The sequence below is a fragment of the Aulonocara sp. 'chitande type north' Nkhata Bay genome, linkage group LG20 (genome assembly GCF_057382095.1).
Source record: "Aulonocara sp. 'chitande type north' Nkhata Bay isolate Kocher_YH1m ecotype deep benthic linkage group LG20, A_spYH_male_GT1.1, whole genome shotgun sequence".
Taxonomy (NCBI): domain Eukaryota; kingdom Metazoa; phylum Chordata; class Actinopteri; order Cichliformes; family Cichlidae; genus Aulonocara; species Aulonocara sp. 'chitande type north' Nkhata Bay.
Genome location: NC_141363.1, coordinates 1,452,869 through 1,480,669, shown reverse-complemented (window position 1 = coordinate 1,480,669; position 27,801 = coordinate 1,452,869). Strand labels below are relative to the sequence as shown.

Sequence of the window (27,801 nt, the reverse complement as noted above, 5' to 3'; positions counted from 1 at the left end):
AAACATTTATTTAATCATAAATGGCCATCGTGGCTCAAGAGTTGGGAGTTCGCCTTGTAATCGGAAGGTTGCCGGTTTGAGCCCCGGCTCGGACAGTCTCGGTCGTTGTGTCCTTGGGCGAGACACTTCACCCGTTGCCTACTGGTGGTGGTCAGAGGGCCCGGTGGCGCCAGTGTCCGGCAGCCTCGCCTCTGTCAGTGCGCCCCAGGGTGGCTGTGGCTACAATGTAGCTGCCATCACCAGTGTGTGACTGTGTGTGTGAATGGGTGGATGACTGGATATGTAAAGCGCTTTGGGGTCCTTAGGGACTAGTAAGGCGCTATATAAATACAGGCCATTTACCATACCAGGTCACAGTGGCTGCTTTGTTGTGTAAGTTCTAATCCTGCTCGTTGTAAAACAAATACGACTCCAGCTGAAAAATGTCTTTGTTTCACTAACACACTTCAACAAAGACCATTTTCACAAACATTCTGGTTAGTGCATTTCTGTAAATGGAACATTTATGCCTCGTTCCAGCTGCCTGGATGTCAGAAATTGAAAAAGCATTTGTTTTGGTTTTAGCAAGGTTGAGTCTTTCATGCATCACTACCAATACAGCACAATACCTGTGCTTTTGCTCTGAAAAGCACCGCTGCAGCACATCCCCGAATAGTGGCTGCTCTGCAAATGTCTTATTAGCAAATCACAAATACACAACAGGGGCTGTACAAATGAAAAGATTTAGATATCCACTACTGGTTACATTCACTGCCGCCATCTTTGATTGTTAACTCCTGCTCTGAATTTCCGAGTTGGAAATCCCAGTTGAGGAGACAATCCAGATGAAACTGTTATTGGGAACTTGTTAATTCCGACTTCAGAGTTAATCTGAAATTCACCAATAATACAGAACCTTTATAAAACAGACCAATATGCTGCAGTAAGGCTTCACTCTGACTGCATCATATTGAATGAAACACTGAAAACCGAGTTAAATGCACATAAATGCACATCTTTCTGTGTCGTGTTAAAGATGCCAACACCTGTGGGGCAACTCGACCTCAAACTATGAATAAAAAGTGATGCTCTGGGTTTGTGAGATTCATGTCAACATTACTGATCTGGTGTAACAGATGGGTTTTGTGCAGTTTGAGTAAATCTCTACTATACCCCAGTCTTCTTGTCAGCTTTCTGGACAGTGTATCCAGTGATGTCTGTGTTGCCATTATCCTTGGGTGGAGTCCACTCCAGAGCAGCATTGAAGCCCCAGGCATCCACCAGCTTTATACTAGCAGGAGGACCAGGGCGCTCTGATGAAACACATTACTGTAAGTATCACGGTATTACAATCATAATGAGAAAACCATCTATTTAAACTGTATGTATTTTAAGCAGTAGCTGGCACAAGGCTCAAGCACTCTGGCATCTTTGTCAGAGATGTCATTTATGTTGGCTAATACCCAGAGAAAGTCACAAGTCTAGAAACAAGGAAGTCAACACGTCAGCTGCAAAGCCAGTTGAGCAGATTTAACAGGAAGGCCTCGCGTGAATCAACAGTTTGACACGCTCACATATTCCTTTGTGTAAATGAGATTGTTTTATGTCTCATGTGTCACTCACCCACAATCTGAAGGGTAATTGTGCCTTTATCTTCAAAGCTATCCACTTTTAGGGTCATCTCATAAACACCAGAGTCCTCCCTCTGAGCGCTGCGGATGAACAGGATGCTGTCCTTGTCACTGTTCCTGATATTGACCTTCTTGGTATCCACAGGCTGACCATCTTTCAGCCAGGACACTGCAGGTTTAGGCTTTCCCTAAGGAGTTGAAAACGAGAACGGTTAAAAGCAAAATAAACCGAAGTGTTCAAAAATGTATCTGTCAGCCTTTTATGTTTCCTCACTGACTAATGCAGTGAACGTGCACACTAGCCCGCTTACAAGAAACGGGATGACGAGGTTGATCTGCTCTCCGACTTTCTTGACATAGCGGGACCTGAGAGCCCGAGGCAAGCGGATCTTGGGACGGTCTGCAAAGTCAAATCAAGCATGTTTACTTTTCACCTCGTCCGTCTTCTACAGTCTGACTGAGCAGATTTGCTGCTGATTTACTGAACAGTTAACATTACATGCTAACAGCATAAAGCACGGTGTATACACATCCTGTCAGACTCTTTAAAGTGTGGTCACACATGCATATAATGGCAGGTCAACAAGATCTAAATAGAGCAGCTACTGCTGCTGCAAAGTCTACAAGAACATGATTGAACAGGCTAAAATTAACCCACAACAGTTTTAACAATGCAAATTCATGACAGAAAAATAGTCATAACAGCCGAGAAGCTGACAGTCTATTTAACTTTAGAAAGAGCAATGACTATAAAGTGGAAAATGCACTGTTAGCAGGACAAAACAAACTAATTTGAAACAGCGATGTGTGCGAAACGCATACAATTAAAAACTAACTTGATCATCAAAGATTTTTTAAAGCGTCAGCTCGTCGCACTTTCACTTCAGTTTTTCAACGTAAAACATTTCCTTAAAAACATAATAAACAAGCTAACATGAAATCTTTTCCATACTGATGCAAGTAGACCTGATACATCGTCACACTCAAGCCACCGTTTAAGTGCTTATGCCTCATGACCCAGTTTTGCAGGACCAAACAAAACAAAAAATGAGGTGAAATCTAAACAAAGGTTGTGTGTGCTTAAAGAAAAGTGCAGTATCTGGGCAGGGAGAGCTGAACAAGTAAACCAGCAGCTCCTAAAATAGCTTTAGTGACAAGAAAGACTGAACCCTGAAAGCACAGCCCTCATGTCGTGCCCAAAGGAACCACAAATACATGTCAACGCTTTCAGCTGAGCAGTGGTTGCGATATCACGTCTGCAGACGACTGCAGCAACTCCTGATGTGAATTAAAATCAAACAGGTGAAGTTGCATCGCAGACATCTAGCTGGGCTCTGTTGGATGGTTTCCTTCACGCCAAGTGCTAAGTATCAGGAACAGCATCTCTCACATGTTTCTGCATAAGCAGCAAATGTCTGAAAAGCTCTCTGGGCTTAGAGGATAAATAAAACCACCAGGCTCCTGCCCTCCCTCACCTCATTCACCCCCCCCCCCTACAGCCTGCTTCTCCTAATCCACTCAAACTACCCTCCCATTGGGCACCACATCCACTTCCATCTTCTTCTAGCTATAAGAGTGTTTACATCTTCTCCTTCTGATGCACTAAATCTAACCTGATATCTTGCCTTCCTGTTCTTACATTTGTCACCGTATCATTGCTTCTCAGGATGGGATCTTGCTTCTGGAACAACCATTTCCCAAGTAGATCAGGGCTGCCTCCAGATTTGGCTCAAACACTAATCCTTGCTAATCAGCACACTTCCCAGCAATGCCCCGAAGTGTTGCAGGCATTGTGGCATCCAGCAGCCTGTAAGTCCCCCCTGCAAGGAATCTATAATCTGCCATTGTCTCCGGATAAAATGTCTTTGTAGGGGGCTTTCAGCATATGTAGGTCAGCATGTCTTCCTCTAAAGCTTAAACCTGTGGATGGGTGTCTGGTCCGGACAGCTTGTGACTGACACACAGCTGAATTTAACCTCAACAAGCCATACAGAATCCAACAATTAGGCTCATGTTTCACCAAATACGCCTAGAGACAGTAAGCTGTGGGTAACTGGGGCATGTCAACTCAGGTCGGCACTACGTCAGTGTGTGGGTTCAGAATCAGAACTACGGAAAATAAACCAACTGTGGTTTAAACCACAGAAAAAGTACTGTGAGCGAAGTGTGGTGACAAGAGAGTCTCTGTGTATTCTGGAGCTGTACTTCTCAGTACAAAGCACACCACAATAGTGAAGCAACAGTTAAAGTGAGGAATTTTACAAAGGTCATAATAACCATCAGCCAGATTCTTGCATTTTTAACAAGAACGCATTGGTCAAAGGGGAAAGAATAGTCGTTGATGCAATCGTAAGCAAAAAGGCTGCATCCATTATTAGTTATATAGTACTAGGCAGTCTCTTTTTGTGCTTGGAGTCAAATGCTTTAACACGTTTCCCATGGTAGTCATGCTAATATAACAATCTTAGGGCAAGCATGTTAATATTTGCTAATGAGCCTATTTGGGCGTGGTGCAAACGCCTACTTACTTCTAGCTATAACCGTGTTTGGCCTTTTTTTGAGTAAACTGTGACCCAGTGATAAGTAAATGAAAGACTGTTTCACACACACAGTTCATGAATGAATGTACCAAACTGTATCGGCAATACAGTACTGTGCAAAAATCTCGAGTCAGCCTTCAGTTTGCTTTCTTGAGCAATAATTATCGAGTCTTTCAAAGATTTAGAAAGACACAAAAAGTAACACAAAGGTCAAAGATAACACAGTTTGATAGACATAAAATTGTATTTTTGCACCAACAAGGTGATTTATGGAGAGCAACCTCTCACGATACCTTAGTAAGATTTTGATCCATCACACATTAGTATCTGTAAAACATCTCTGGCAGCACTGCCAGTAATGTAAAAGCATTCCTGGATAGAAAAACAGACAGTGGAACACTTTCAGTCATGGACTCAACCTCAACATGACTGAAGCAGTGTGTGATCAACTTGACTCAGAGCAGAACAAAAGGCAGCCAACGTCCAAAGAACAGCTGGATGTCCTTCAAGAAGCCTGGATTCCTGAATAGTACTCACAGAAATTACACGAACGTTCGCCTAACAGAGTTTAGGCTGCGTTGAAGAATAAAGGTGCTGATAGCAAATACTGACTTTTAACCTTGTTAGAATTGTGCAAACTCTGTTTTTGCTTTATATGCAGTGTTTACATGTATGTGTGGATATTTCAGTAAAATGCTGCAGCTAATTCCCATTTTCCTAGCAAATTGCAAAGAAACAAGGGGCGGCTTTTGTACATTACTGTATATTAAGTGATATTATAGTCTGGACCAAAGCTGCAAACTGATTCAAAGTGATTTAGTGCAATTTAGTTTTATATTTATTCAGTTATATTTAGTTTAGTTATATATTTTCATGGATGTATAAAATGACAGGAACATTCTGTAAATTGAAAGTGTACCAACCAGCAGTCTTGACTGAAGATGTGCGTACATGCAAATGAAAGCATGACTTACAGCTAATGAAAGCTCTTGTCAGCACCTTTGGGATTTATGTGCTTGCATCTGTGCAATCCATCTGAGGCACCAGCAGTTAATACCACCTCTACCTCACTGGTTGTAACATGAGTATTTTAAGGATAGGTCATAAGTTACAACTATGTTAGAGCTCCTGATAAAGAGTTGGAGACAGTCATTTTACCAGGTGGCTGCACAGCAACGGAGAGCTTCGTAGTAAGGTTCTGGTGCGGGACGTCTTGTGCAGAGATGAACAGCATATTCTCTGTGTTAATTCTCACTATGAAATAGAAATTCTCATTGTACTGTGCAAGCAAGCTTTGCGTGGTTCCTTCTCCAAACAGAATAATGTCACGGGAGCTTAGCAACAAAGGTTTGAAGAAACCTTTTAGGAATTATGAGACGTTTTTAGAGTTGGTTTGACACTTTCTACGAAGACTAACTTGTAAGTGTGTTATGTGATTTTAGACTGTTTTTTAAAAAAAAGCTGTCCAAAAAAAGACAACTTTGCTGGAAGCTGCCTGATAGTGAGGTGCAATAATGACTCACCAACAACCTCGCGGATTGGCACAGGATCAGCGAGTGTTCCAGGTTCGCTGCGGCCACCGGGGTTTACAGCCACCACGCGCACGCGCAGCAAATCACCTGCTTTCAGATTTTTGATGCAGTATCGGTTAGCTGCAGTCAGCTCCTCGTTAGCTACAACCCAGTCTGTTGCTGTTGGGAAACCAAGGATCTGTGTTAGTGAGAGGCTTTCAGGGTCATTATTCCATAAAAGAATGCAAACTATCCGCTTTTTCTCCTGATGGTTTTTTATTTATTGCAATTTTCCTGAATGTTAAAAACCCCTCAATTAAACTTAACTGGTTTATCACCTGTTGACACCAGTTTACAAACAACCTGCCCATAAGAAGTATACTTTGGCTACCGTGACGAAATCTCAGAAGGCATGCCGTCATCTGAGCAAATGAGTGCTTCTAAAAGTGGTGTCGGGAGATACAGCGACAGCCGGTAAACTGATGCCTGCCGTATACGGCCCGGACCCAGCAATGAGTATATTTGCCCTCTGACACGCTGGGGACAGGTGCAAGCAAACACTCTCACATACATGTGACACACATATGCAGACTTACTTCCATCCTTGCAGTACTCGATGGCGTATCCATCCAGGCCCGAGTCTCCGATGGTCTCTGGTGTCTTCCACTTAATGGTGAGACTGGAGTCGTTAACATCATCCACAGACACGTCCAAAGGAGCACTGGTGGGGACTGTGAGAGGTTTAGTGCAGTGAAGCTTGATAAAGCATTCTTAATATAGACAAAACAGTTAAAAGTACACACATAATGGGAAAATTAGCAAGATACTTTACATTCTAATGCATAAATATGTGGAGCTGCAACTCAGTTATTTTTATTGATAATTATTATGGAAGATTTTTGTCATTTTCACAATGAAGCATTAGAAAAACAGTCAAACAATATGTTGATACAAGATCTGATTTAAAGCCAAATTCATTTATCATTTCCAGCTTTTTAAATAAGAGGATCTCTTTCTTTAATTTCTTTACATACAAGATAAAAGTGAATATAATTGTTTTAGGAGATTAATGCTACATCTGACACACATCAGGATCAGATGTTAGTGTTACCTGCAGGAGGTGGTGGTGTGGGGGCCTTAGGTGGCTCCTCGACTACAGCAGGCTCCACTGGAGCAGCTAGCAAGAAAAAGGAGAATATTTACATTTTTATAAGCAAATACAAGAAAAAAAACCTGGTACTTATCCACAGTATTTTTTCTATACAGCAGCATTCAACGATGCAAATGTCCAAACCTTTGAAAAAAAACTATTTTACTGCAGAGAAAAAGGCATCAGGAAGTTACCTTCTCACAGATTGGGAAAGTCATGATGGGAAGCACTTATTTGTAATAACGATAATGTTTACCGTCTGCCGGAGCATCTGCAGCAGGAGCAGCAGCAGCATCTTCAGCGGCAGGAGCTGTAGCTAGCATTAAAACGCCGTTAGGGAAGCCAGTTAGATACGAACAATTTGACATTATTAATGCAGGTAATTGAACGTTTTTTGGCATTTTGATAAACTTACAGTGATGTGAAAAAGAAAGTTTTCACAGAACCTTTTGTGAAAACTAAATGTGTGTCATATTACAGGACCACCTTTAGAAGTGATAACTTGAAGGAATCCTTGACTATCAGTGTCTTGTGGAGGACTTTTTGCCCACTCTTCTTTACACTGCTTCAGTTCATTGAGACTTGCACTTGAATTTCCCAGAGGAACCCACCCGAGGGATTAATAAAGTTTTATCTTATCTCTGGGTTTTTTTATGCACAGCTCTCTTAAGCTCCTGTCCAGCATTTCATTCGTGCGAAGGTCAGGACTTTGAGTGGACCATTGCAACATCTCGATTCTTTTGCATGCTGTGTTTGTCATAACGCACAGCACCACATTTGGGGAAAAACAACAGCATCTCCACACCAAGTCTTGTGGGTTTTTTTAGATGCTACTTAGCAAGCCTAAGATGAGCTGCCAAGTTCTTATAAGAGAGAAGAGGCTTTCTTTTCGCAACCCTTCCAAACAAGCCTAATTGTACTGTCATGAACTTTAACATTTAATATGTTAATGTGTTGTTTGGAATTTATCTAAGAATTGCACAGTCTGACCTTGGGGTGAATTTGGCATCCACTCGTGAGACGATTCTCGCATTGTGTTAACACAAGCATCTGAATGCTCCACACCAGTCAGCTGCCAAAACTGCTGCTTTTATAGAGGTGCTCAGACTTGCGAATGATCAGTTAACCAGCATTTGATTACCAGAAACCTGCTGCTCTTTACCCTCTTCATTCCTTTGGAAACTGTTCTTTCCAAACAAGTGCACAGAGTCCCACAAAAGCTTTTTTTCACATCACTGTATACTCTACTGAGCAAGCAGCAGGAAAGAGCAGTGTGGGTACAGCTGTGTTAGAACAAACAGGTGACCAGATGTCCACAAACAAAAACCTCAGCAGTTAAGAAAGGCGGAAGATGAACACACAAACACATTTACAGACAGAAACACAAGAAGTGCACAGTGGAACACAAACACATGTTGCATATCAGCTTGCATATCTCTTTTTCCGAGGTCGTCATTTAGGAACGTGGTGGGTAGCCGAAAACGTAATATGGTGACGATTTGTCACCTAGCGTAAAATGTTACGCTTTGGGAGTGAGAACGGGTTGGCATATGTGTGGAGACAGCCTGTGGTGTAAGTTTACTCTTAGTAGCTGTTCAATCTCCTCTGTCTTCTGTCATATTGCCATCAGTTAAGGTTAAGGGTCATGTGTCGAGGTTTAAAGCCAAAAACACATTGAACCAATTCTTCATTTTATTAGAGTATTGATACAAGAGGGTAACTTGTGATCCAGCTTTCGTTTCAGTCTGCAAAAAGGCTTCAAGCGCTGGTGTTTACAGTTAATGTGTGGTCAACTTGGGGTAAATTACTGAACAGGAGTAGAAGCATGAGAGATTTGTTTTTAAAGAAATGTGTTGTACTTTGCTTATGTAGCACACACTGTAGTTTACAGTGTTCAAGTTTCAGATTGTAAAGTAAAATTTAAAACACTACACAATGTTTTGCAAATCCTTTCAACACTAAATTATATTTAAAATAGTACAAAGACAACATATTAAATGTAAAAAAATAAGAAATCCGTTTGCTTTTTGAAAAAAATGTTCGTGTAACTTGTTGGAGGGACATCTCCCAACTAATAAGGCTCTCCACAAAAATGCCACCATGCCAACAAATTCAAGTCGCATGCAAAACAAAATGCAAGATCTAGAAATTCAGCTGCGTTTTCTTAGCTCAGACACATTTAGGTCTTTTATCTGTGACCTGACAAACTGAGATTAGAGGGTTTTGTTTTTAAAATGATGAGTATTTTTAAAATTTACTCAGATTTAGAGCAACAAATGTTGCCATTCAGATGACATCATTTTCAGGGAAAGCCTTGCTTATGTCGGCAACACATTCTCCACATATTACAGCAGCATAGCTCTGTATTAAAGGGTCCCAAACGGCCATGCCAGCAGTCCACACCTGTCACCTACTTAAAACATATGAAAGAAAAAATATGACAAAGGAATGCTGAACTGTGGAACAGCTGAAATCTTACAGCAAGTAAGAATGGAAACCATATGGCTTGTAAAACCATTAAAACTAGAGCAACTGGTCTTCTCAGTTCCCTGTCACTTATAGAGAGAGCTGCTTAAAAGGGAAGGTTTCTGCTCTAAATCGGTATGCTTGGTCTCGTTCAGGTTTTTCTTTTAAGTTTTCCTGGAATTCACATCCCAACTTTGTGGAAAGGGGAGAGTGGGGGTGTTGCACGTGTACTCGGATCCACTGCTAGTACAGGCAGTAAATTATGGCAGCCTTGCTCAAAGTAAGTACTTGTAAAAAATAATGACAATTGTACTGTTACTACTCACTTGATACAATTAGGAAGCACTTTGTTGCACTGCATTCACTTTAGTTTTGATCACTGGCTTTAGGATGCTTCAAAGCTGTCTGATGCAACAAAAGCGTAGAACTTCCTAACTTGGGGGAGAAAATGTCTGCTTATATTCTTAATTAAATCAAACACTGTTAAACACGAGAGCTACCCACGCATAGTCACGGTTAGTAATATTAGCTTGCAACTCTACTCCGTTCCCAAGAGTCTATCGAGATACCGGGAGCGCTTCCTTCAGCAGCGGGGGTGTCTTCTGCTGGAGGGGCGGCAGCTGCTTCTGCCTCGGCTGGAGGAGCTTCAGCAGGTGCGGCCTCGGCAGGTGGAGCCTCCACGGGTGGAACGGGCTCAGGTGCCTTCTCCGCAGCCTTCTTGACTGGTGACTTCTTGATAGGTGCAGGTTTGGCCGGCATCTTGCTGGCGGACGCGAACTCCTCGGGATGAGGCGGTGGAAGAGTCTTAGGTAACATATATACTGAGGGCTGGTGGGCTGCTCCACCCATTCCCATGACTTCTACACCCGCCTACCCACTTAAGCCACATCTTCTATGGGAAGACTGAAGGTAAAGAAATATAAGGAGAAAAAAAGTTGTGTACCTTTAACTCAGGTAACACACCTGTCGATAATTAAACTGATAATTAAGAAACCATCAAATACGGTCCTTCAACTTAATTGAGTAGTGGCCCATTAGCACCCCCTAGTGGATTATAAAGAAACACGTAAAAAACAGGTAGTGATGTGATGAATGGCATGACTTTATTGTAACAACTGCTCAATGTTAGACATATGGGATTTAATGTGGTTATAGAGACATGCCATACAACCTTTACCGAGCCCACTTTTAAGCCAAGTGCTCCTTCCTGCTGGAGGAAGACAATACAACCACAGAGGACGCTCATTTTCTGCATACGCGGGCCCAACTTTCTCTTAGATCCCTTAAGTGATTGTTGTCGCAGACGCAGTGACTATTTACAGTGTTTACAATAGTGATGTAATGTACAAAAGAGGAAAAACAAAACATCTTTACAAATATTTGCATAAGAAAAAACACAAAAACCCCCACGTCTGCTCTTAAAAACAATGTGAAAAAGAGGAAGATATCCAGTTATTTAAAAATCCCTCCCGTGATAAGGTTTAAGTGCGGTAGGTCCAATGAAAGGAAACTTTGGGAACACACCAGGGATACATGCATCAACATCACATCTCTAGGCTTGCATCTGTTCTCACGCAGCTTCCCATTTCTCAGGCAACTCCCCAATGACGACAAGACCTTCAAGCTTAAGTTGAAGATGGTGTCAAATCGTGCAAAGCAGCCTAGTCATGATACACATTCGCATTAACTGCAGTTTACTGACACACACATCATCTTAACTTACAGCTTATCACATAACTGCCTGTCAAAGGCTCCAAATATATCGATAACCCACTCGAAACCCAAATTTGGGCATTAAAGTGATGACATGGAAGTGACATCAGAGTAGGTCAGTGGAACTAGTTATGTTCCCTCTAGATCGAGGCCTCTGTGTGGTAGATCAAAGCAGCTTTTTAGGCCAAATTGTGTTTCAGGCACAGATAGACTTAGGCATCGTGCCTCTACTTTACAGCAGTAGAGGAACATGTGGGCAGAGTATGGCAGTCTGAGGTACTTCAGGGTCAAGCTAAGGGGTTTAAGAGTATCCCAGCAACCTACAGTTCCCTCCTCTTACACCGCTCTTTATACTTTCTCACTTTATCTCAGTTAACAGTCAAGATGTGAGCAATAAATACTGTCATCTACTACCTCTAGCATATTTCATGTGCAAACCAATGAAGAAACAAAACGGGAGGAAGTCACATTTAAATATTAATCAGTCTTTTCTGACGGTAACTCAAACCATGTGAGAAAAGGAAACTGACAATTAGCAGAAAGTCACGTTTTAATCAAAAGATGGAAGGAAAGAGGAAGGAAAATGTTATGGCTATTTTTTGCTAAAGTTTTCTGCTTCTGCTTCAGGGATGATGACACGGGTGATAAACGTCGGCATACGGGCGATCACTGAAGATGACTCGGTACAAAAAATCCTACAAAATCAAGACTTTGAGAGCTGTGTCGTCAGCTATTACAAGAGAAGTCTGTGTTTTAAAACTGATATCTAAATACAGAGTATACGCAAGCATAGCCAGAAACGGTGCTCAATAAACAAGCAGGTCGTGGGTGTTTTTTTTCTTCAATTTTTTTCTCTCTCTGTGTTTATAATTCAGTACATTGACTTCCTGTGGTTATAATATCAGCATAACACTGGTTACCGAGTCCACGTATGATGACATTCTCTTTACAGACTCAACCCAAAATGAAATCATCACTCGTTTCAGTTTTCACCTCATGCACGTTGCTCTTTGCAGCTTCGCAGTTCTGTTTATTCGATAAATGACAAAATAGCAGAACTGAAAAGAAGAAAACATTCAAGGCCTTTTTCATAGTTGTGTTTTTGAGTGTGCGTTATGTTCTACCAAGCACCTTTAGTGAGACTGAAAGTGCACCATGAACAGAAGAGAGGCAGGAATCAATAGATGCTGCCATCTGGAGGATTTACTAGTGAACTGCATGATTTGGCCAAGCCGATCCCCCCATTTGATACACAGTCACTGACTCGGCCTCCTAAAATCCAATTATTACAAGTAAAAAAATAAAGTGCATTTTGGCTGTAGTCAAGTGCTGGTCCTACTTTTTGGGGAGTGATCAGACTGTTTTTCTGTAGTCTGCATTCCTGAAATGACGCATGTGCCTCCAAAATAAACCTATAAGCACCAATAGTTGTTGTGAGGGTTGCGGCAGTAAAAAACAAAAAAACAAAACAAAGGGAACAAATATTCAACGGGGTTATAGGTAATATTTTGTTTTATACTATTTTGGTCACCATGCACTTGCAGATTCAACAACAGCCCATCTGATACCAGCTGAGAGCAGAAGGGAGAAAAGACACCATCTTTCCCCGCCGTGATCATCGCAGCTTCCTGTCAAAGCGGTTTCATCATCTTTCCCATGTTCAGATATCCGGGAGGAGCAAACCCATTGTCCACTGTCCATAATCCTCCTACTCCCTCTCTCTGTAGATTCTTTACATTAGCTTTGTAACTGCTCACTGAGCACACATTAAAGTTCATCTTGGAGTCTTTAAATTCTCATTTGAACTGCATTTGTGAGAGCCGCGCTGTAGAGTCGACAGTTCCTTAGCTTTATCGACAGTCTACTCAGAGTGTAGCCTGCAGAGTGGGATCAAGACTGCCTTCCCTCTCTGGAGACTCTATGCAGTTGGCCGACTCCTGGAGCTTCAGCAGCATGGCCATCTGTGGAGCAGGAGGAGACACAGAAGAAGAGTTAGCCACAGAGAAGATTGCTACATGTGTAGCAATCTTCTCTGTTATTAAGTTATTCTAGATTAAGTTATTCTATGTTTAATCCAATAACTGCTCTGCCAGCGTTTTTGACTGTCTTGTAATCAGGCTCTCCTTTCTTATGTGTTTCTAATGCTAAAGATATATTTTCTGTGTCAGAATAAAAGGACTCAGTTGAGGAAACAATCGCAGGAAATTCAGTACATTTATTGAGAATTTAGTACTGATAGACAGTTTTAAACATTCCTGTGAGTATGGAGCACGATGGCCCAGTTACAGTGAGCTGCTAGATGAGGTGTTGCAGGCTCTACACCAGGGGTCCCCAATCCCAGTCCACGAGGGCCGGTGTCCCTGCAGGTTTTAGATCTCACCCGGGGTCAACACACCTGCATCACATGATTAGTTCATTCCCAGGCCTCTGGAGAACTTTGAGAAGGTAATTTATCCATTTAAATCAGCTGTGATGGATCAAAGACACATCTAAAACCTGCAGGGACACCGGCCCTCGTGGACTGGGATCGGGGACCCCTGCTCTACACTCTTCACACCTTTCGCAACATGAACTTTTTTTGCACCATGGTCAATTAATTCAATTAATTGACAGTCTTATTGAAACAATGTCAATTTGTTTGTATTCCCGGCAATATTCTCCACTCTCAGCAAATCAAAATGGACTAAAGCACATCTAGGCACAAAAACTAGAAAAATTTGCATTTCCTACGAAAATGCTGTGTGGGTGCCTTAACGCTGAAGATGTCGGCTGAAAAAAGCTGAAAAAGTTGAAAAAACAACAACAAAGCATTTCCCTGAGCAGGATTCAAACCTTTTGGTTTCAAGGCGGCGACTCACCTCACTCCGCCAAACTCATTCTCACAAAGAAGAGGTGGAGAGACTGACAATTCTGGTGAAATTAGCAGAAGCTGCTTAGAATTGTGCTGATAAGAGGTGAAAAGGCTAAAAGTTTTGCAGAAAAGAGTTCAATCAGCAGAATTTCTGCTGAAAAGAGGTTTTTGCTGAAAACAGCTGAAAAAGCTGAAAAGTGGTGAAAAAACTTAAAATTGTGCTGAAAAGGGGTGAAAAAGTTTAACTGTTAACTGAAAGAAATTTTGCCATAAGCGGGATTTGAACCCGGGCCTCCCAGTCTGAGAACGGACGCTTATCTCACTGAGCTAAAACACAGGTCAACCCGGCGAGGAAAATCAGTGAGGCCACTGATAATGTGGCAGAAATGGGCAAAAAATATTGCAAAAAAAATTCAATATCTCAAAAAGTATAGAAGTTATGAGCACCAAAAGTCAAAGCACCCATTAGCAGAAACAGCAGAATTTTTTAAAGTTTGAACGGAGAAAATCGGCTGAAAACTGAGGGAGTAGTTAACGTCCAAAAAACGTACGGAAGCAACTTGCAGAATAAAGAAACAGGATCTCAATAGTGTGGATGCCTATGGCATCCACACAATCACTCACCAGTGGGTCTGACTCCAGTGTGCTGGGTGGAGGTGTGTCTTTAGGAGGCTTCTTCTCCTCACTGAGTGGACCTATGCTAGGAGGAGGTAGGTGAAAGAGCCTGGACTGATCCTGCTGTGCGTTGGGCCAGGGGAGGGTGCCTCTCACCCACTCGACCGGATCCTCCCATACTGATTTATGCCCATGGACCTGACAGGAAGACAAGTCCATAGTGAAAACAGTGTTGTTATAGAGGGGGTTATTGTTTGTTCCACTACTGTTATATTTTGGAAATGTGTGCATGTTCACCTTAATGCCATCTTTGGCTCCTTCCTGCAAGTACGGTATGATCGAGTGGTTCCACAAGTCAATGAACCACTGCCTGAACTCCGCCACTGACACTGGGCATGACAGGAAAAAGCAGGGACCTGGAGGAGGCAGGGTTTTTTGTTAACAGGTCTTTATCATAACAACTCTCTCCCAAGTATCCAAGTCGGACTTTGCTCACTCTGTCTGCTAATATCTCACCTATGAGGAAGTCTGAAGTGCTGTGTTTCTCCAGGAAGGCGTGCAGATGGTACCAGAGCTGAGGGATCCAGTCGAGAACCTGGAGGAGCTCCTGGTGGCGTGCCAAGTCCTGCTCCTGGTCCTGGTAAGCCTCTACAGCTTTACGGTGCAAGTACCTCAGCAGAAACCCATTTGCTGGTTCTACGTTGTTGGAGAACATCACCATCCTGTGGCCACATGCAAGAAACACTTACTTTCTGCGTAAGAGTTAAACAGGGTCACGGAGTATGCTTCATCCAGTCCTCTGCCTACCTGAAGCTCAGGTGCAGCCCATGGTTAGACGTCATTTTCACAGGTTGATTGGTCGTTCCAATTATGTACGGACTGAAACAGCAACAGAGAAAATCTTGTTACTCTTCGATTAAACAAATCTTATTGAATTCTTTGGTGAAACAGAGTAATTCTCAGTCATTTACCATTTGTGATACTTGCAGGTGAGCGCTCCATTAACAAGCTCAGTGATGGCCGCTGAATCGCTAATATCATCGATGATAACGACCAGGGGAAGTTCCCCTCCACACTCTCTGTCAATCTGATTTGCTAGATCTGACAAATACAACTGCAGCTCCTGTTAAAAGGTGAATACATATTTTCATACTTGCTTGTGAAAGAATAAGAAACAAAAAAACCCACCAAAAATCCTTAATCAGGTTTTACCTTCTGTGATTGACGGTGCATGTTGAAGGTGATAGCAGGGCTGCGACCCAGGAGACCGGGCTCGTGGCCGGCTTCAGTCGAGTCAGTGCGGCTGCGCTGCAGGAGGTAGTGGGCCAGACGCTGAGCTAGGTAAGTCTTTCCTGTCCCGCTGGGCCCAGACAGAACAAGGCGCCTGTGCTTCATCAGCAGGCTGATATAGTGCAGCATCATGGGCTTAGGAATCAGGGTCTCAAACACCAGTGAGTCAACACATTTTTCCCGGAGACCTGAAGAGTTTCAGACACAGAGGGGAGGATGAGCAAGACGATGTATGTAGCATTTATGAATAACTAAACTGTCTAATTTTATACTAGATCCAGTACTTAAATTACATCAGTTGGTCTAGGTCTCGGGGGGCTTAACCAACATGAAAATAGTCATTTTAGCCCCCCCAACCTAACAATAGAAGAGGAGCTTTTTTCTGTCAAAGCAGGAACCACAGTGAAGGTTTGGGTTGCCAAACCCTGGCCCAGATAAACCATCACATGCTTTCATTACATTCCCAAAGTCCTGCTTTTGTCTTGTGGCTATTTAATAGCACTCTGGCATCCACGACCCTCGAGCCAACCATTTTCATTTACAAAATAGGCCTCAGATTACACTCAAAATATGTGTAAGATTCCTGGAGACTAGCACCATGTAAAAGTTAAAAAGCTGCATGTAATTCATTTAAGAAAATAGACGTCAATAAGAGTTTTGAATACAGCGTTTCAAAGCAAAACAAACTGTTTTCAGCTCCATTTTTATTCATATAGTCCAAATATTGCAACAACTTTTACCTCGAGCTGCTTTGTATTCAAAGATAACAATACAAATAAACCCAAACAATCAAAAAACTCCATGTGAAGCAAGCACGAGCACAGGAAAAACTCTGACCACTCCACTCCAGCCAACTCTGGGAGGGGCAGCCATCCGCTGGTGAGAGGGGGGGGGGGGAGACAGGACATGGAAAAAAAAATGCACTGAATGCACTTATATCTGCTAACCTTTCAAGGTGACAAAAATACGAGCGGGACCATTGCCAAGACATCGATAAGGTGAGCCTTGGGGTTTGTCCCCCCCAATCACCCTCAGCCTGCCCTGGGTAAACTGGTACATGTGCAGGGAGTCACTGGTCAGACCCAAGCTGGCTGTCGGGTCCACTTGACTTAAATAATCCTAAACAAAGAACAAATATATCACAGTTAAAAGTTTACGGTTGAGCAAACAAATCGCAGTCGGGCTACTGAACCACAAATGTCCACTCAATAAAAAAGGAGACCAGATTTACAAGACTTACTTTGAAGGTCTCGGCTATGAGGGAGTCCAGACAAGGCCAGTCAGTCCTCGCATTAATCAGCACTGAGCCAAGGTAGTACTCCTGCTGCTGTTTGTCCTACAGAGAAGAACCAGACGCTTAATTTCCAGAGTGTCCAGTTAAAGCTCTTGACATTATCGGACATTGTGAGTAATAAAAGTGTTCCACGTCTACCTCTGTTTGGTCTCCGATACGGACCAGCAGACGTGCACACACTTCTTCACGCTGAGAAGACACGCTCAGCGTGTCACCTTGAGACGCTTCTGCAAGAGAGGAGGAAATGAGGAGGAGATGCACGCTGCACTTCTTTATGAGGTAAACATTGTTTTAAGGCTTTGTTAGTCTCTGACCTGGATCTTTACAATCATTCAGACTAAGGCTGAAGGATTTGGTGAGGGACATGCTCATTGGCTGCCTCAGAGAGGGCCCCAGGAGGGACGCCAGGCCTGAAGGCTGGGATGTGGAGGAGGTGGGGCCAGAGGCAGGGAGGTGATGCTGGGTTCCTGTTTTTAAATTGACATTTTCTGCCTTCAGGTTCTCCACCGTCGACTGAAACATGAGCATAAAGCTTTAAATTGTAATAACAGCTTTGCAGGTAACTGAACAAAGACACGTGCAGTAGGCAAAACAAACCTGCATGTTTTTCATGGCTTCTCGGAGCTGCTCAAGCTGATGTGCAGAGTCTAAGGCTTCAAGTCGAATATCTGTCAGTTCCCTCTCTTTCACCCAGAGCTCTGAGCGCAACTCTGATACGGCGCTTTCCTCGCCGTCTCCCTCTTCTGTACTTTCCATGATCCTGGAAAAAGCCAAGGAGCCCTTATAAGAAATTTTCATAGACGAAAACTGCACTGCTGAGCTGTGCGGTGGAGTAGGTGTTGTGTACTCACACAGAGGAGGTGGCTGAAGCTGAGGTTTTCAGGGAAGGCAGCATGCCGTCTCCTCCTTCTCCCCCTTCATGAGGCATCTTGGGAGAGTTAGGAGCTGAGGAGTCGGGGGTGGCAATTTCCTCAATGTCAGAGTATGTTTTGGAGCCTTTCTTAATGCTGAATGCTTTGTTGAAGGAGCTCCTCAGCTACATAGAAACAGAAGAAATAAACCGATATAAAACAGTCAAACGATGACTTCACATGACTGCATTCATAACTGGAAAGAAAAAAAAGAGGGAATAGTTAGAACTGTTAATGTGACACATGCTAAGTACAAAGAGTATAAAAAATAAAGGAATAGTTTGTCATTTTTCACTGCAGATAAAAGCCAAAACCCCCAATCTGTCAAGTATAGTTTCATTTTATATAGAATGAATAAACGAGATATCATCATGTGCATTTGTAAATCTCACAGAGCAGAATATTTGTACCTTTGTTTTAAACCAAGCAGCTGGTGTTAATCAAAAACAAAGAGCCTTCCCCAAAATGACAAACTACCGCTTTGAACTTTCAGTCGTTTTCTGCACTGAGTCCAAGCTCCAATCCGTTTTCTGCACTTAGATTTAGCAGCTGGTTTAGTGAGGGTTACATGGTAAAAGAAAAAGTCATGTATTCTCTTACACAGGGACAAAATACAGGATAAAGTATGATGTAGCAGGGGAGAAACATAACTGAAAGATGCGTTAAATAAACTCGATTAAGCCTGAGCGCTTCGCTTCTTACGGAACATCATTTCTGCTGCCAGCCGCTCTAACCGAATTACGGCCATCTATTCAAATTAAATGGTCACATGAGGCAGCCAATCAGCAGTGTGGGAGGCCAATCAGCAGAGATGGAGGGTACTCGAGGACTGTGCTGCACTTTTAGATGGTCCATCATGCTGTATGACAGGAAATTAATAGAGGTTTTATAGAAACACAGTGACTGAACTCACCTCGAAGACCTAAAAGAGCAGAATAGCACAACACAAAGGAGGGAAAGACTGGTCATACTTCATCCACGCTGCTTTGTCATTTTCATTAAGGAGAACAGACACAGACCATGCAGTGAGAATAACATAAAGCCTCGCAAACAGCTCTTACCCAGCTCTTTTTCTTCTTCTTCTTAGCATCTTGGTCCTTCAAGCTGCCCACGCTGGACATGCTGGTCAAACTGTTCAGACTGGAGATGCTCTCACAGGAGTTCTGACGTCTGATACACAGATCTGGAAAAAAATAAAGAGAGAAAATATTGAATAAAAGTGCTGTGGAGTGAGCGAGAGATAAAAGGATAACCTGAATAGTTTACAGACCTTTGCTGTTATCTGGGTTGTTTAAGGCTCCGTGTATGACAGCCTGGGCTTCTTCATTCCTGGTCTTCAGAGCATCAATGGTCTCCCGGAGCTCCATCAGCTCAGAGTCCTGCACAAACATTAAATAAATGGTTTGAGCAACACTTGTTTGTATCTGATTTGAAAATCGAGCCGAGCGATAGCTTGTACTCGTCTAGTTATCATCCAAAAAATGCTGCATTTTCATTTTACTGTTTTTTATAACTGGGGATTTTGTGCTGTAATAAATGAAAAAGGTTTTTATTTAAAAGTCATGAATACTTTCATTAAATAACTGAATATGTTATTTATGTAGTGGGAGTGGAGCTTTTAGTAATGCACTTCAACTCAAACCAATGCAAAGTGAAAAGTTCAAAAAGACAAGAACAACAGTGCCGCTCATTGTCTGCTAAAATCGATGCCACTCCACTCTAAATAGAGCCGCCTGGCCCATCTCCTCAAGGTTAAAGAGTCTGTGCTTTGGGCTGAACTGCACAGGTCAGTGCACTGGCACAAACAACAAAGACCTTTCCTGGAGTGGTCTAGACAGGGCTTTCAGAGGGAGCAGCAAGGCATGAAGCACTGAGAAAGACTCTGCACACGCATGCTCACACTAAACAGCTCAGGCACCGATCGATTCTTTTACACCAAAACACACAAAGGCAGAAGAATGCAGGAATGCGATGTTTACTTTAGGTGCACATGCAAACTGTTTGAGTCTTTCTTATCATTCAGCCTTTAGAGATTTTTAACACACTGATCCTCCTCCTTTCACACCGAGCCACCCTGCAGGACTGCAGCCAGGGGCCTCTAACCTAGATTCAGCTCCCACTGCAGGATTCGATCAAAGTCACCTCCGTATTAGCTCTTAGCCGAGTGCTCATGAGAAATTTGCGGTGGTGAAACGCAGCTGGAGCTCAGGTTTTTGTTTGTTTGTGCTTGAAAGCGGGGCTGGGATGTTACCTTCTGTTCGTGGCTTAGCGACAGGCTCTGCAGCCGCGCTGTCATCAGTGCCAAACTTTGCTCAAAGGCGGCCACCAGGTTTGCCTGTTTAGAAAAGACGAGAGACAAAAACAACAATTTAGATTAAACTCAATTTTTCTCTATATCAGGACATCAACGTGTAGATGAACTGGTATTTATTTATTGGCCGATTCGACAGAGCATCGTTTAAAGCAGACATTACGCATAGAGGGACAGATTGAATGGATTTTGTCTGACCCTTTATCCCTGCATAAGAAGTGCTAAAAGGCTGAATGAGGCACAAAGGCTGAACAGGATGTCGTCTGTGCAAAATCCCCCTCCTCCCTAATCTCCTCACACACACCCAGTTTAGCCCAGAGGAGGGAGAGAAAATTACTTTCTATTCTCCTTTACAGAATGTATTAACACAGTAAAATAATGGATTCAGCCCAGTCATTAATCCAGCACATAATCATGCTGTGTGTCGCGCATCTGTTCTGCACATTCACTGCCCTCACATGAGAAGGTCAAACAATGTGAAAAAAAGGGGGGGTGTGCACACGCACTGATTGATGTCTCCTGCATGAAGCGGTGCATAATTCCTGCATTTTATTGCCGCAATCAGACGCATTGAAAATGCTGACTGGATAGTTATATTGAAACAAGGGAGGAGGAGGAGCGAGGCACATGTGTACGTGTGCGTAGTGAAGCTAAGTGGCTTTTTAGAGGGGAAGATTAGCATTACTTAGACTCAGCAAAGATAAGAAACATCCTGAAAGTGCAGAGAGATGATCTATGACCGACATGACACAGGTTCTCTCTCTGTTCGCTTTTCTATAAAGGGTCAATTACTTGAGTAGTGTGATATGCAAAAAGGAAGTCTCGCAATAAAAAAAAAAAAAGCTTAACATGCTTTGTGCAAAGCAGCATCGACAGAAAGTGCATACGTTTGACGTGAGCTGTGTCGTTAAGTTAGAAACCTTCTCCTGCGATGACTCCAGCTCTCTTCTCAGCTTGCGGATTTGCTGTGAATAAAAGCAGGAATGTTCCAATTATAAGACGGCCGAGGCCACTAAACCGGACATTATGCAAGTGAGTGGATGGTGCAGATGACGACTGACAGGCTTGTTCTCCCACAGACAACAAGGATGAGAGTGGATGGGAAAGGGGGAAAAAACCAGCTGAGTAGAAAGAGCTGGGCAGAAAACACTTACCTCTCCCTGGATCCTTTCCTCAGCCTTGGACAGCATAGGGGATAAGAGTAAAGATGTTAGCAAAGACACAGACGAGAGGAGTGGGGCCTAATAAGGTACAGGCTGCAGTTTCAAGTGTTTAAAGCGTGAAATAAGAGGAAAGTGTCATTGCACCAACATACATCCACACATACAGCATACGCTGAGCTGTAGCTACCTGAGTCTGCATGCTGCCCAAACTCACCGAAGAGTAGCTTGATGAGTTGGAGGCCAAGGAGAGTACAGAGCCATGAACTGAGCATAAATAAGAGTAACACACACACACAGAAAAACAAATCCATTAGAGTTGAGATGAAGTCAAACAGATCCTACTTATCAGATGACAAAAACGTTCAGAAAAAATCACCATCTTCATTCGACTCCCTGTCCCTGAAGGATCCGGAGCGAACCATTCCCATGCTGCGGGGACGTTCAGCCAGTGACACCGTGCTGCCCAGAGGCGATGCCCCGTACAGCTCCATAGAGGCATCGTGTGTCGGGATGCTGTTGGATCGAGTCATCCTCGGCGGGCCGCCCACCGGGCTCGGCACTGTTATAAGAAATAGAGTTACCAATGCTCTGCAATACACATCAAACAAATGTATGCGTGTCAGCATTTATCATTTGCCATCATAGTGTGTGTGCTTGTGTATCTACGCACCCATGCTGGTCTTTGAGGTTCGGGGCAGGGAGGTGGGTGACGACAGCAGTGGAAGAGCGAGCGAGTCGGTCATACTGAGAATAGTATGAGAGTGCCTCCTCTCTCCTTTCTCCTTCCCATCCTCCTCGATCTGGGAGGCACTGCTGAAACTACAGTTTAATGGACCAAGTCAGTGTTGGCAGTGGTAAAAGTCAGCTGAATATCTCGACGACCAAAACACACAAAATGCTCCTGGCAGGGCTCATTGAGAGGGAAATGAGCAGCAGGAATGATGTTTCATAGAGCTGTGGGCAAGATCCACATAATCTGCCACACAAAGGGCATCTTATCAATCAATCTCTGTGTTTGTGCGTGCAATTTGAACAAAAAACACACATTTAAAGTTTGTGTGTGGAACTACTTACCTTAAACCTTTCTTTGGCAGCGTGTTTCTGTCTCTCTGAGAGCTGTGGAGATTAAACAGTGTCATTAATTAATCACTAGTGCAGGGAGTTATTAGAGTCTCAAGCACAGACAGCAGGCACAAAGAAACGCAGTAAGACTGGAAGATGGGCAGCGTCAGCTAGTAATTATGACTTCAGTCAGTAGGGCTAGTACAACACTGATAACAGCCCTGCAGTAATAACAGCCCAGCAAGCCTCAGCATATCTCTCTCTGCTTTAGTGTGTGTCTGTGTGTGTGCACTGTTTGCTTTATTTGTTGGCTGAGTTTAAGAAAAACACATTTTTATCCTTCTCATTAAGAAAGGGGACAAATTATCAGGCAGACTTTAGGGCTCTAAATTTGTCATATTCAACATCGCATTCAGAACGATTCGTTTTAGAGCTAATGTTGTGTTGTTCTCATATCCACACAGGGCTCCTGCAGAGAGGGCTAGTTAAAAACTCATCATCACCATCAGCACTCATCATCCAGGATGATTAAGCAAGCATTGCTAAATATTTTCAATATTTTTAAGGATCTCCTCGTCATGTTGTTCTTGGTTTTTATAAATGCCCGTTGTCTGTATGACATCTACCTGGTTGCTCGATTCTGGGGGGAAACTGCAGATTATCAAAGCTCTTCCACATCCCTTCTGCTTTCCTGAGCAGTGAATAAAGTTTGTGCACTTCCTCAACTGACCAAAAGGTGGAGCTACTCGGTTGCCCTCTATTTAAACCCTGGGATAGACTCGGCTGAATATGCAGTGTGTGCAGCATTATGGATCGTATTTGAGTAGAACTGAACTGACCTGTCTGTGGGAGTCAGTGAGACTTTACTTCCGGGTGTCCAGCTAGAGGGCTGGCCGCTGTCATCGTGTCTATCTTTGACTCGGGACTCTAAGGTGGTGTAGCCTCTCGTCAAATTCTCCCCCCCTTTATACTCCTCTCTCTCCTGGGGCTCTGGGGCCAGGCTCATCTGAAGTGGCAGAGACTCCAAGCTACGATGCAGCCCAGACATCCGAGGGTAGAGCAGGGGAGAGGTTCTCCCTTCATTGCTTTCTACCCCGAGGGAAGTGACCTGCCTGGGACCCAAACCTATGCCAGAACTGGAAAAGCAGGCTGAAGAGTTCACATTTAGTACAGGGGCAGGGCTGGGGGTCAGGCAAGAACTAGTGGAGTTGCCTGCTGAACCAGAGAGGTCTTGAAGCTTAGAGTAAGGAGGAATCTTAGGAGGCAAAGTGTCCCGAACCTCAGTGTCCAGGCTGTTTGAGTTCAGCTTGTCAAGCTGAGCCATCGATGGAGGCTTTGCCAGGCTACGCACTCCAGACAACCTGAAGACAGAGAAAGACAATGTTGAAGCAAGTGTGTATTTTAGATGTGATCGTCTGTTTATGTGGAAATGGAAGCTAATGAGTTTTGATACCTGTGTGTGCTGGGAGATGGGAGATCCATGCCCTTGCTGCTGCTGGGGGGCCTCAGCCCTTGTACTTTCCCTCCGTTCTCTGATGGGGTCTGAGCAGGACTTCCCTTCATTGACCCTCCCCCACACTCAGAGTCAGAAACCACAGCTTTAGCTTTGGCTCTCTCCTTCTCCTTCTCTCTGTCTGTTTGATTGACAGGACTGGGGATGCCACGTCCTCCTGGTTTACTCAGTCCTGTTCCAGAACCGTGTCCAGAGCCCGGCTCTTTGAGCCTTGAGCCCTGTGATGCTGCGACGGAGGGTTTGATGAGTCCAGAGCCGGTGTCCATGGTGGTGCTCACCGGGCGAGCTGAGCTCGGCCGTGTTAAAGTCAGGGTGCTCGTTTTTGCGGGGCGGGGCAGAGAGCGGTACTGCAGAGACGTTCTGGCATTTGGAGACAGGAAACCACTCTGATCGCTGCTCGAAACATCGAGACTTGTCTTTCGTCCTCCACCACCAGCACCTGGCTTCACAGGGATACCTGACGTTTTGGGAATTTTCCCTACAGTTGCAGAACCGCTGGGTATGCCGCTGCTAACTGCACTTGTTACACTGGGCGGACTTGAGTTGTTTGTGCTATTACTGGTAGCTGCTGCTGGTTTCTTGAAGCCAAAGTTTCCACCAGTGGAGGGCCTGACCAGGCCGGATGGAGGTTTACGCTGCTCAGCAGCTCCGGTGCCATTTCGATGGTCTTTACCAGCATCAGAGGAGGAGCGCTGAAGACTTGAAGTCTTCACTGCTAAACGGGACTTATCCATGGGCTTCCCATCAGACTTCACGGTACCTAAAGCAGAAAAGAAAAAACCCTGATGAGCAGCTTGAACAGAGTTAAGTAGTGTGAAATGATGACTGAAACTAAGCACGCCACATTAGGAGACAATATCTTATCTACACACCTACGATGTCTGACTGTCAGCTGATAAAAATAAATCCCTGTCTGAGCAAGGAGACAGTTTGTAGACCAGACTCACAGCCAGCTTAACCCTCACATGTGCTGTTATCAGGCAGTTACTCCTCTTTTCCATCCTGATGAACTGAAAAAGTTTCCTTCTTCCAGCAAGTTTTTTAAGCTTTCCAGTCAGTGAACAGTGACGTCACAGCTGTAGAGTGGCAAAATGAACACGTGCAGCATGGTTGTTCACGTTCATGAAGCATGTCTGCAGGCACTAAACTGCATCAAACAGCCAACACGACTGAATTTCCCCCATGTTGGAGGCTCACTGGGGAAAGGTGAGGCAACTTAGTGAAACAGGGTCCCCCATTTGAACACGTCCCAGTTGGCAAATTAAACGGACTTGTTTGGAAGTTATTAAGAGAATAAAAGTCTATTACACATGTGCACTGCATGCACCACCCACACAAGTCCGCACTACCAACACTCTCTTAATGTGCATCTGATGGGAGTAGTTATGTGAGGTTTATATACAAGGCATTAACAGAGTCAAAGAACCGCTGTTGAATGAGACCTACCGGCATGCTGCCTGGGGACATCTGGAGACACTTAAGAGTATTTATAAACCCGCAAAAGACAGACAGACACACACACACACACACACACACACACACACACACACTTGCAGTTCTTAGTGATTGGATCTCGCAGAAAGCACTGGGTTATTTCATATAAGTGAAAATTGGGTTTACATGTCAAATCAAAAGCTCAATCCTTTGTGTCACCGCATCGTAGCCTGTTCCATGAACACTGGGCTGAAGAAACACACACTGTTGGCATTGAGACACACCGACAAAACTCAGGCAATTGTATTAATTGTGACACAAATGAAGCCTGATTTACCGACACGGGCTTGTAGAGACAGTGAAGCTCACGGCTTCACACGGTAAGCGCGTAGGAGAGGTGATGAATCACTGCGTTTCTCAGCACAAGAGGCCAACATGTCTGAAGATATGGAGATGTGAGCACAACGCTCAAATTCAGAGCGACTGGCAGACAGAGAAACCTTTTTCAATAAATCATCAAAAACTGGCTTCTCTGGCTCTTAAAGGAAAGTGGCTCACGTGTAAATGCTCCTTCTTCTGCTGAATGCCACTTTGGTAAAGGGGAAAGATTGTATCTATGCTGCGCTCGCTACGTATGGAAACCCACCCTAATACTCTTATTTGTCAATAATACCAGTCTCCCGGGACTCACCACTTTTTTTTGCAAGACTTGAAAAATCTGCTGAAATCATCTCTCATCAGTCATAACACCGAGACCATGTGTGGCCACGTATATGTTGTTGTTAAGACACAGTATCAGTAGTTATTTGTGTGTGCGTAAGAGGCTGGCGAACGTTAGCTGTAGTTTGTCTCCTGTGACAGAGGGAAAAAGACATACAACCTGTCCACAGCTCAGCGATAACATAATGACGAACACTTGAAAATATGCAGTGTGCTCAGACTTTAAAAAAAATCATTTTGCTTACTGTGAGATCCTGGTACACCATAACTCACAAGGACAACAGAGAAGATGCCCTTTGTGAGCGAACCGAGGCTCCAGGGCTCCACTAATAAAGTCTTCATTTCTATATCAGTCATGCGGAGACAATTCACAACTTCATCTGTGAGCACTTCACAGTTTCAACGCACCGTCTTATTTTTAGAGATGACACAGTAAAGGAGATGTTTACTTTCTGAGAAGTAGCTCCTGCAAAAGTGCAATATGAGAGAACGGGAGCGAACAGAGCACATGTGATATGACGTCAGTTTTATGGATAACACGGGTAGGTCACTGACAAATTGTAGGTCAAATTAGACCCTCTCTGAACTATTTGCTTACAACTGTCTCATACAAATAATCAGCAGCTGAAATGACACTTAAAATGATCTTTAGCTGCTGTTTTATCTTCTGCACTTACTAAAAGTATGGTCTGTGCTGTACACAGACACATGGAGGAGACAGAGATAGTATGGAAGTGCATCACACTGCTCATCCCAACATGCTGTCGCTTCTTCAGAGTCACACACTCTGCGTCTCCTACAATTCCACAAAAATGCAGACGCATAACAAACGGGGCGCACACACCGTGACGCACAGCACCCTCCTAGCCTCAGCGATAGACTGCGCTCTGTGAAACTCTAAGAATGACTGCTTCTCATGTGACTAAACCCCGGAGCTTCTCCGCACACCGACAAGCAACAACAAACTTTTTTTTTCCCAAATCTGTTTTTGTTCGACTTCACCGCCTGATTTATTACAGCCTCACACTCGGTGGCGCATCGAGCAGATAGCAGATTCATACTGCTGACATCGATAACAATAACAGCCTGGCACAAAGATCACAGGCGAGTTCAACACATCTGTCATTTCAACAGCTGGCAGTGCAAACGCACCACCGTTCCACAGAAACAGGACTGTTTACACAGACCCCTGGCTATCTGGACTGGCACATAACACCGCAACTAATATCCTGCTGTTTCGGTTGTCTATATGTGTGCAAGTCTGTGCGTGTGCATGCGTGTGCATACATAAACAACACACAGATGGTGTGCCCAAAAGGCAGCTGCACAATCCCTACCATTGTGCTCTTTCTGTGCGAGTGTGTGTTAAGTGTGATGGGTGACAGTCTTTAAGGCTGGCACAATCTCAGTCATGGCTGCACTCACAGCACACATTATTAGAAGCACACGCGCTCTTATAAAGGCCCTTATTTTAGCACTATAAATTATCTCTGTTCAACACAAAAATAACGCTTGGCTAGGAAGAAGCTATAGGAAGAAAAACACTGCTGGTCAGTGTGTGGTGTGTGTGTTAGTCACTGGCTGGCAGGCAGCAAGGGTGTGGGTGGTGATGGGTGTTTGATACATGGCACCACTTTCTAAAGGCCC

The 27,801-nt window shown here is 43.8% G+C and overlaps 2 protein-coding genes across 8 annotated transcripts in view; both read right to left on the bottom strand.

Moving 5' to 3' along the window:
• The window catches only part of LOC147304754 (cell adhesion molecule CEACAM5), a 34,890-nt gene extending 24,743 nt beyond the window's left edge, over nt 1-10,147 (bottom strand). Inside the window, exons 1-8 of one of the 2 annotated variants that reach the window (XR_015126591.1) lie at nt 9,847-10,147; nt 7,068-7,127; nt 6,773-6,838; nt 6,258-6,392; nt 5,674-5,841; nt 1,922-2,010; nt 1,603-1,798; nt 1,153-1,292 (exon numbers count right to left, since the gene is read on the bottom strand). The gene's annotated coding sequence lies outside the window, so the exon portion shown is untranslated. The remainder of the gene's footprint in view (nt 1-1,152; nt 1,293-1,602; nt 1,799-1,921; nt 2,011-5,673; nt 5,842-6,257; nt 6,393-6,772; nt 6,839-7,067; nt 7,128-9,846) is intronic. The other variant, XR_015126592.1, reaches the window with a different exon arrangement.
• A 216-nt stretch (nt 10,148-10,363) lies between these two features.
• The window catches only part of nav1a (neuron navigator 1a), an 80,193-nt gene continuing 62,755 nt past the window's right edge, over nt 10,364-27,801 (bottom strand). For 3 of the 6 annotated variants that reach the window (XM_086276933.1, XM_086276938.1, XM_086276937.1), the window contains 24 exons: nt 23,941-24,760; nt 23,327-23,848; nt 22,500-22,541; nt 22,096-22,244; nt 21,802-21,984; nt 21,613-21,689; nt 21,417-21,440; nt 21,150-21,227; nt 20,203-20,286; nt 19,222-19,330; nt 19,013-19,134; nt 17,892-18,076; nt 17,638-17,800; nt 17,355-17,553; nt 17,179-17,267; nt 16,987-17,082; nt 16,694-16,865; nt 15,669-15,934; nt 15,428-15,579; nt 15,264-15,335; nt 14,973-15,178; nt 14,754-14,872; nt 14,466-14,654; nt 10,364-12,951 (listed from right to left, as the gene is read on the bottom strand). In XM_086276933.1, coding sequence (XP_086133059.1) covers nt 12,856-12,951; nt 14,466-14,654; nt 14,754-14,872; nt 14,973-15,178; nt 15,264-15,335; nt 15,428-15,579; nt 15,669-15,934; nt 16,694-16,865; nt 16,987-17,082; nt 17,179-17,267; nt 17,355-17,553; nt 17,638-17,800; nt 17,892-18,076; nt 19,013-19,134; nt 19,222-19,330; nt 20,203-20,286; nt 21,150-21,227; nt 21,417-21,440; nt 21,613-21,689; nt 21,802-21,984; nt 22,096-22,244; nt 22,500-22,541; nt 23,327-23,848; nt 23,941-24,760 — 4,214 coding nt within the window. In that variant the 3' untranslated portion in view covers nt 10,364-12,855. The remainder of the gene's footprint in view (nt 12,952-14,465; nt 14,655-14,753; nt 14,873-14,972; nt 15,179-15,263; nt 15,336-15,427; nt 15,580-15,668; nt 15,935-16,693; nt 16,866-16,986; nt 17,083-17,178; nt 17,268-17,354; nt 17,554-17,637; nt 17,801-17,891; nt 18,077-19,012; nt 19,135-19,221; nt 19,331-20,202; nt 20,287-21,149; nt 21,228-21,416; nt 21,441-21,612; nt 21,690-21,801; nt 21,985-22,095; nt 22,245-22,499; nt 22,542-23,326; nt 23,849-23,940; nt 24,761-27,801) is intronic. The other 3 variants (XM_086276935.1, XM_086276934.1, XM_086276936.1) reach the window with 3 other exon arrangements.